A 9,040-nucleotide genomic window follows, 5' to 3' on the forward strand; every position below is an offset into this window, starting at 1 on the left:
AAAACAACATATATAAATTTAGGGGATGCAGTTTACAAGAGTACTTCAGGAGAGTGGCGCCTGGGTGGTTCGGTCAGTTGAGCACCGAACTCTCAATTTCCGTGCAGGTCATGATCTCACAGTTCATGAGATGGCACCCCAAGTCCAGCTCAGTGCTGGCAGGACTCAGCCTGCTTGAGAGTCTCTCTCCCCTTCTGTGTCTGCCCCTCCCCCGCTCATGTGAGCTCTCTCTCCCTCAAAAATGGAAAAACTTTTTATTTTTTTTAAGAGCGCTTCAGGAGAAACTTATTAAGTTTGTTATACAGTAAAGGCCTATAATCAATTACCGATGATTCCACCTTAAGAAACTAGAAAATGAAAATACAAAGTAGAATAAATGGAATAATAAAGGACAGAAATGAAATACAAAACATAGAAAAACTGTTAAGCACAAGCCAGATCTCAATGCAACTACCCAAATATAAACTTCAAAATGCCATACTACCGTTACCTCCATAAGATGAAGTGGCTGTGGTTCCAACCATTCTTTCGAGCTCTTGGGCTTATGAAGCTTGTCAGTTAGCATATCATCACTGTCTAAATTTGTCATTGTGGTCACAAATAACGGAGCCCCTAGAAAAACTAGAAGAGTCACTTATTCATTAATGAGGCTTCAGTCCTATTTTCTCTTAATTAACAAGCCTTGGCCACTACGAACAGGTGTGGAACGGATTCTGAATTAGTAGCCACCCACACAGAGGCCTTCACCATAGTTTCTGATGATGTCTTCAGACCCAGCCTCTTCTAAGCAGGGGAGGTTCTCTCTGGACTGACCCGCGTCCCCCTGTTATTCCAGGCTTCCCACGTCCTCCTACAACACAGCCCGTCGGAGCCGGGGTGGCAATTACCAGCCGGGTCTCTAGGGGACGCACTGCAGCACTTTTCTGACCGAGGGCCGCCGACCCGGAGAGTTGCAAGTTCCTGGCTACCGAAGCCCACACAAGCAGGGCTGCTTATAGAAGGGAGGGGTTTTCAGACCATCTCTGCGTGACCTCAAGCTCTAGGACGCCCAAAGCACTCCCCCCCCCCAACACATACACACACAAGGACTGTCATCTGAGGGGGAAGCTATCATTAAGGCTTGCGCCCGCTGTAGACCTACAGCACCCACGACCCCCATCCCTCCCCTCCCACCCCGTCCGCAAGCTGCGTGCGTGCTCTGCCCGGCCCGGCAGGAGAGTTGCAGACCACGACAGATACCCCAGCTCCTCCCTCCCCCTCGGCTCCCTGCAGCACGCGGGGGCCCGGCCCGACGGCCCACGGCCCAGCAGTCGTCGGCTGCGGAGAGAGAGTGAGCCCGCCCGAGCCTGCGGCCCCCTCAGCTCGGGCCCGTCGCCTCGGAATGGCAGAACGTTCGCGTCTAGCGTCTCCCGACGCACCCCCAGCGGACCCTGTGCCGCGACAGACGACGACGAGTCAGAATTCTGCGGGGCTCAGGGCCTGGAGAGCGGCCCCGAAACTCCTGAGCCGCACCCAACTGCGCTCCTCAAGTCCAGTCCGGCGGGTTTGTAACCTGGACACCTGTGGTGCCCGCACGAGTGGGCGGGTCGTGGTTAGAGAGCCAAACCGAAGCCCTTCTCGATGACGGGCAACCATCGCAGCCAATAGCGAGGCACATCGCCTTCCCGCCCCGCCCTCCCCCGCGACCGTTGACGGGACGGCTTTCCCTGAGTGCTCGGTTCCTTCTGCCTCCGCCAGGCTCACCGTGCTCCCCTGAGCCGTCTGGGCGTCTTCCGGCCATCCGGACTAGACAGTGATCCTCCTTCCTGGCCTCCAGTCCCACTTCAGGAAACACCCCAGGGATGACCGGGAAGGGGCGCTGCCCTCAGAATTATCCCTTAGAAGGATGAGTGTTTGTGGAGGTTGCCCTTATGAAGACGGGAAATGTCGCTTTAAATGCGTTAAAGGTTTATTCAGTCCCCTGTATCAGAGCCTATAGTTGGCGCTGATGCTGGTCCGCCAACGGTAAGAGAATGTGAGGACTCAGGATCAGCTGATCTCATTCAGCCTTGCTTAGATCATTGGCTGTGCATCCCGCAGGTGTTTTTCGCTTTGGGGTTTATTTTTTTTTTTTATAGTTTTTTTTCAATATATGAAATTTATTGTCAAATTGGTTTCCATACAACACCCAGTGCTCATCCCAAAAGGTGCCCCCCTCAATACCCATCACCCACCCTCCCCTCCCTCCCACCCCCCATCAACCCTCAGTTTGTTCTCAGTTTTTAAGAGTCTCTTATGCTTTGGTTCTCTCCCACTCTAACCTCTTTTTTTTTTTTTTTCCTTCCCCTCCCCATTGGGTTTCTGTTAAGTTTCTCAGGATCCACGTAAGAGTGAAACCATATGGTATCTGTCTTTCTCTGTATGCCTTATTTCACTTAGCATCACACTCTCCAGTTCCATCCCCGTTGCTACAAAGGGCCATATTTCATTCTTTCTCATTGCCATGTAGTACTCCATTGTGTATATAAACCACAATTCTTTATCCATTCATCAGTTGATGGACATTTGGGCTTTTTCCACAATTTGGCTATTGTTGAGAGTGCTGCTATAAACATTGGGGTACAAGTGCCCCTATGCATCAGTACTCCTGTATCCCTTGGGTAAATTCCTAGCAGTGCTATTGCTGGGTCATAGGGTAGGTCTATTTTTAATTTTCTGAGGAAACTCCACACTGCTTTCCAGAGTGGCTGCACCAATTTGCATTCCCACCAACAGTGCAAGAGGTTTCCCGTGTCTCCACATCCTCTCCAGCATCTATAGTCTCCTGATTTGTTCATTTTGGCCACTCTGACTGGCGTGAGGTGATATCTGAGTGTGGTTTTGATTTGTATTTCCCTGATAAGGAGCGACGTTGAGCATCTTTTCATGTGCCTGTTGGCCATTCGGATGTCTTCTTTAGAGAAGTGTCTATTCATGCTTTCTGCCCATTTCTTCACTGGGTTATTTGTTTTTTGGGTGTGGAGTTTGGTGAGCTCTTTATAGATTTTGGATACTAGCCCTTTGTCCGATATGTCATTTGCAAATATCTTTTCCCATTCCGTTGGTTGCCTTTTAGTTTTGTTGGTTGTTTCCTTTGCTGTACAGAAGCTTTTTATCTTCATAAGGTCCCAGTAATTCATTTTTGCTTTTAATTCCCTTGCCTTTGGGGATGTGTCGAGTAAGAGATTGCTACGGCTGAGGTCAGAGAGGTCGTTTCCTGCTTTCTCCTCTAGGGTTTTGATGGTTTCCTGTCTCACATTCAGGTCCTTTATCCATTTTAAGTTTATTTTTGTGAATGGGGTAAGAAAGTGGTCCAGTTTCATTCTTCTGCATGTTGCTGTCCAGGTCTCCCAGCACCATTTGTTAAAGAGACTGTCTTTTTTCCATTGGATGTTCTTTCCTGCTTTGTCAAAGATTAGTTGGCCATACGTTTGTGGGTCTAGTTCTGGGGTTTCTATTCTATTCCATTGGTCTATGTGTCTGTTTTTGTGCCACGCTTTGGGGTTTATAATCTCAGGTGATTCCGATGTGAACCACTGACATAACTTGAAAATTATGAGCAGTGATTTTCTAAGGTCACTTAATAACCTGTTTTGTGAATTGTGATTTTCTATTATTCTATTTTCCTCTTTGGATATTAGGTAACGGACCACAGTTTTCACGCTGAGACCTGTCCAAAGGGTCTTAGGGAGGTTTGTATTCTCATAGGGTGAATCGTATCAACTGCGGTTCCCTTTTTCAGGGTTGAGGGAGCATGAGCCATTTGCAGAACTTACTGTTAGATACCCTCCTGGGAACAAAGCATGTGGAGAGTGCAGCCCTCATCAAACTCCAGGAGCGAAGCTTGAGTGTAGCATCACCAGGATTTAGTGTAAGAAAAAGCCAGTTTGGGTATAAGCATTACAAACTCTTTCTGTAAAGAGCCATAGTAAACATTTTCGGTTTCTGGGCTATATGGCCATTGTCACAAGTACACTACTATGCAGTTTTAATGGGGAAACAAGCAAGGACAGTACATTAAAAAATGGGTGTGACTGTGTTCCAATAAATCTTTATGAACACTGAAATTTGAATTTCATGTAATTTTTACATATCACAAAATATACTATTTGTTTTTTCCAATGACTTAATAATAGAAAAAAACATTCTTAGCTTCCAGCGCTACAAAAACAGGTAGTGGGCCAAATTTGGCCAGCCTGCCATAGTTTGCCCACTCCTAGTCTAACTTCTGCAGGTAATGCCCAGTGATGTCCGAACTCTTGTGAATGGATTTGCCAAGAACCCTTTGCAAACCAGAAGAGAAGGACTGTATTTCAAGGAAAAGGACTACAAATGTGTCCGGGCAGATGACTATTCTCTTTATGCTAAGAATGTGAGTGTTCAAGATTTGAAGACGGCTAGGTAAAAAACCTTAAGAATTTGACTCCAATTTGCTCTGTCCCCACTGATCCCATTTATAAAACAAACTGAGCCCATTACTGCAGTGGCAATGTCTGAGACAGCAGTCTAATGCCAGGAAGGCATAAGTAAAAGAAAGTATGAACAGAGAGCCTAGCTGAGAAATATTCATTCCAGAATCTGTCAACTGAACCTTGCCTAAAGTATCTCCTTTCACTACTCCATACTCTACATCCTCTTTCTTAAAAAAAGAAAAGAAAAAAGAAAAAGTCAGCATTCATGTGCTTAAAACCTCTCTTGGCTCTCTGTTGCCTGTAAGGAAACAAGGAGCTGAAATTCACATTTATTGGATGCCCTATATTATGGCATAAGCATACTTCATCCGTATTATAAAGTAAGTAGCCTCATTTTTCAGGTGACGAAACTGAGATTTAATGAGGTTAAATAATTCTTCCTTAGTCATGCAGCAGAAAATGGAGGTGCCGGGATTCAAGCCCAAAGCTGTCCAATTCCAAAATGTATAACCTTTTCATTATATCATTTGTTCTCATTGAGATAGGGGTAGATTACAATCAGCTGGGGAACTTTCTCAAAACACACATGCTGTTATTACAAGTCTGAAATTTTTTGAGAAAAGACAACTAAATTAGTGGAAAAGAGTGAAGAGTCCACAAACAGATATTTATCAGCGTTATGGAAGTAAAGAAATGGCAAGAAATGTGGCTGAAGTGCAACTGCTAGTCCTGTGACAAGAACCAAAAGGAGGGCATTCTGTTTTACTCTTATCCAGGAAAACACTGGTGTGGTTGTTGTGAAGACCCATCTGTATCTTCTGGTGGCAACTTACACTGAAGGCATGTATCCTAGTGTTTGTGTGGAAGCCACAGAGAAACTGGGTAAGTTTGTCTCCCTATGCCTGTCTTCATTCCCTATGGTAGTGAGGCCTTCTGACTGCCAGTAACTGAGAACCAATTCACACCACTGAGGGCAGAAAGGAGGAATTTATTGGAAGAGTACTGGAGTTAGTGCAGCTGAACCACAGGGAAAATGGACTCCAGGGACAGAAATACCGCTAGAATGCTTCTCTAGTCTCTTTTTTTCTCTTTCTTTCTTTCTTTTTTTTAGATAGAGAGCATGAAAGTGAGCACAAGCAGGGGAGGGGGTAGAGGAAAAAAAGGGGGAGAGAGAGAAGGAGAATCTTACGTAGGCTCCAAGCTCAGTGCGGAGCCCAATGTGGGGCTCAATCCCACGGCCCTGGGATCATGACCAAGCCAAAATCAAGAGTCAGATGCTCAACAGACTGAGCCACCTAGGCACACCTCTAGTCTGTTTCTAAGGGCATCAGCTTTGTTCTGTCCTATTGCAAAGCCTTTCCTGGCTGGTATCATGGCCAAGGCTCACATACTGCCTCTTAATTTCTTTTAGGACCCTGATTTGACAAGTCTTGGGTCATATGGTTTACCCCTATATCAGTCAGCTTTTGGGGGGTTAGGGGTGAGGAAGGCAGCAGGGTAAAAAACAAAACAAAACAAAACAAAACAAAACAGAAATGTTAACTGCTGGGGGCCACCCTATGTAAAGGAGCCTTTTACAGAAAAATTACTGAGCCAGGCAGCTACCTTATTGATGTCTACTGCATCCCTCTTCTGTGTCTTTATGTTTTTGAATGAAGATCTAATATAGGACTAACTGGGAAATTATACCTATGAGAGTTGAGCTTAATGAATGATAAATTATATTTGTGTTCAGATTTTTATTTTTATTTTTTTAATTTTTTTTTTACCGTTTTTATTTATTTTTGAGACAGAGAGAGACAAAGCATGAATGGGGGAGGGGCAGAGAGAGAGGGAGACACAGAATCAGAAACAGGCTCCAGGCTCCGAGCCATCAGCCCAGAGCCCGACGCGGGGCTCGAACTCACAGACTGTGAGATCGTGACCTGAGCCGAAGTCGGACGCTTAACCGACTGAGCCACCCAGGCTCCCCTGTGTTCAGATTTTTAAATGTAAACCTAAATTCCTTAAAAAAAATTGGGGGGGGGGGGGTTACTTGAACACTCCTTTAAGATAGTAGAATCCTCTACCTCTACTAGTGAGGAAAGCAGCCATTCTTTCGTTCTTTCAACACATATTCAGTGATGATCTACCATGTGTGTTCTTCTATCCAAATAAACAAGGATATCAAAGCTGTGAGCAGACATAGTCTCTACCTCCCAGGCCTCTATACATGCTGTCTAAAAATAAGTGTCCCTTTCTGCCCTGCCCCTTCACATTCAGTTGTCAAATTCCTAATCATCAATGGAGACACAAGTCAGTTCTTGGGCTATGCACTATGCATATTCCCACTATGCTATGCATTTTATGCATACCTTTACTATCATTGCCATTAGAGCTCTTTGTTTACCTAGATTGTGAGCCCCTAGAAGATAAGAATTGTGTCTTAATCTCCTATCTCCAGTACCTAAAACAGCCTCTAGTGTTGAGTAGGTAATTAATACATGTTTGATGAACAAATAAATGAATAGCCTCTGCCTAGCAGAATCAGGGAAGGCTCCAGAGAAATGAATCTTAAAAAACTGAGAAATTAAGTACCATCACAGAAACACACACACACACACACACACACATACACACACACAAATGTATGTATGCACAGAACTTCCCAGTTGTTATAAATAGTTTCCTGTCATGGAGTGTCATAAACCATGCTACACAGCTGGCAATGAGGTATTCTAAGAGTAAATAGGACTGAACCTGAAGAAGACACAGAAGGAGTGACCTCCAACATGGGAGGAACAGGCAATTACAACCACCAAGGTCCTTTTCTGGGCAGGTGTCAAAATTTGAGGGAAGTTCAGTTTCAGTAGACTAGGGCTGGAGCAGGAAGACAGAACAGAGACATGTAGATTTGGGTTAATTATATAATTAAAGGTATCCAGAAAATGAGGCTAGGGAAAGGGGGAATTAGGCCGTCAAGAGGCCAGATTCTATCCTATCAACTGGGGCCCAGGGCTAATTCCCCAGGTCTCCCGTGGAGACCAGGGAAGTTGCCTCAGCCCTGTAAAGTAGATTCTGTAGCTGGCAGTAAAGGTTGAGGTTCTTGTTTACAACCACAAAATACTCCAAAGAATCTATACTAGTTAGAAGGAGATAGCTGACATCATGCTACTAAAATCCTACTGCTCAAGGCATTTGGGTGGCTCAGTCAGTTAAGCGACCGACTTTGGCTCAGGTCATATCTCACAGTTCATGAGTTTGAGCCCTGCATTGGGCTCTGTGCTGATAGCTCAGAACCTGGAGCCGGCTTCAGATCCTGTGTCTGCCTCTCTTTCTCTGCTCCTCCCCTCCTTGCTCTCTCTCTCTCTCTTTCTCTCTCTCTCAAAAAATAAATAAATAAAAATCCTCCTGCTCTAGGAAGGGATGGGCTATCTTGGAAGTGGTTGGATTCTCATGAAGGATGATTGAGGCCTGACACCTACTCAGGAGCCAGTTACTTATCTCATTACTTCTGTTTCCTTCCCTTGTTTTTCTTTTAATTATATTTTTCACTATCAAAAAATTATATCAAAATTATACACAATAATTACAGAAAAATTGGGAAATAAAGAATTATAACTATTTTTAAATGTTTTATTATGAAAGATTCTAGGAAACATATATATCTTTGAGGGCAGCGATGGGTATTAACTATCCAGTCATCCTTGTATGTCCAGCATCTGGCACATGGTAGTCACTCCCAATGTCTGTGGAATAAATAAATGAATGAATCATATTGTGGTGATAATTTGCTGCTCACAAGTAATAACCATGTTCTGGTTTCTTTCAGGAGAATATCTAAGAAGAAAAGGAAATTAAGTCATCAAAGGACCATGAAAAACAGCTTTTGTTATTATAGGAAATCAATTCTAAAGAAAAAGTAATGCCTTATTTTGTGATTGTAAAACACTAGGAAGAAGGTACCAAAAAGGAAGAATGAGTTAAGGGAGCGATTTTTCTTTTTTCAAGAGATCCTCTTCTTTAATTAGAATTCTTTGATAAGCTTTACCTGTTTGTTTGATTTTTTTAAGCGCTGGTCATTGGTATGAATGTGAGGACATTGATAGCTGCACGGGCATATCTGTTGAGAGACTCCTCCATGAGTCTCTTGGACTCCCACATCCTGCTGAGTATGTCAAGAGTGCAAGGCCCTAACCACTCTTCACCGAGGGCATTTCTCAGGGTTATGTTCCAGGAAGCAACCCCGAAAAATGAAGTAATGTCTCCCTTCAGAGCAAAGAGCGAGCTTTCTTACTGCTTGCTATAAAAAAAGGTAAGTTCCCTGAACTCAGTGTTGTTGCCCTATAATGCTGCTCACCACATGTGTGACACCCATCTGGTCCACATCACCCCTGTAGGACTTGGGGAGAAGGACAACACAAAGGCCACCCTTTGGGCCATAGTCAAAGTATTTGATGGGCATTCCATACTCCCCACCATCTGCAGGCATCTGATTTTGTTGAACATTGGAAATGGCCTTTCAAAAATCAGCTCAAGGGCGCATGGGTGGCTCAGTTGGTTAAGCTCAGGTCATGATCCCATGGTTCTTGGGTTCAAGCCCCACGTGGGGCTCTGTGCTGACAGCTTGG

At 44.5% G+C, this 9,040-nt stretch overlaps 2 protein-coding genes across 5 annotated transcripts in view; one reads left to right on the forward strand and one right to left on the reverse strand.

Moving 5' to 3' along the window:
• Positions 1-1,532, reverse strand: part of FAM228B (family with sequence similarity 228 member B) — a 23,146-nt gene extending 21,614 nt beyond the window's left edge. The window contains 2 exon segments of the mRNA XM_053891224.1: positions 491-621; positions 1,419-1,532. Of these exon segments, the coding sequence (XP_053747199.1) occupies positions 491-589 (99 nt within the window). The 5' untranslated portion in view covers positions 590-621; positions 1,419-1,532.
• Positions 1,001-8,459, forward strand: PFN4 (profilin family member 4). 4 transcript variants are annotated; one of them, XM_019450639.2, is made up of 4 exons: positions 1,001-1,543; positions 4,253-4,390; positions 5,207-5,312; positions 8,242-8,459. In XM_019450639.2, the coding sequence occupies exons 1-4, from the start codon at positions 1,382-1,384 to the stop codon at positions 8,268-8,270; spliced, it is 435 nt and encodes a 144-aa protein (XP_019306184.1). In that variant the 5' UTR covers positions 1,001-1,381; the 3' UTR covers positions 8,271-8,459. The 4 variants fall into 4 exon arrangements, with proteins under 4 accessions (XP_019306184.1, XP_053747087.1, XP_053747086.1 ...); XM_019450646.2 differs by lacking the exon at positions 1,001-1,543 and adding an exon at positions 3,353-3,889; XM_053891112.1 differs by lacking the exon at positions 8,242-8,459 and having other exon boundaries at positions 4,253-4,419; positions 5,095-5,309.
• The last annotated feature ends 581 nt before the right edge of the window (positions 8,460-9,040 follow it).

Source organism: Panthera pardus, unplaced genomic scaffold (genome assembly GCF_024362965.1).
Source record: "Panthera pardus isolate Hobbes unplaced genomic scaffold, ASM2436296v1 HiC_scaffold_26, whole genome shotgun sequence".
NCBI lineage: Eukaryota > Metazoa > Chordata > Mammalia > Carnivora > Felidae > Panthera > Panthera pardus.

Bases quoted from the DNA above. Each gene is read 5' to 3' on its own strand.
- PFN4 (XM_019450639.2), top strand. From the start codon at position 1,382: ATGGCAGAACGTTCGCGTCTAGCGTCTCCCGACGCACCCCCAGCGGAC. The intron at 1,544-4,252 runs GTTTGTAACCTG...TAACTTCTGCAG, and splicing joins CCTCAAGTCCAGTCCGGCGG to GTAATGCCCAGTGATGTCCG. The intron at 4,391-5,206 runs GTGAGTGTTCAA...ACTCTTATCCAG, and splicing joins ATTCTCTTTATGCTAAGAAT to GAAAACACTGGTGTGGTTGT.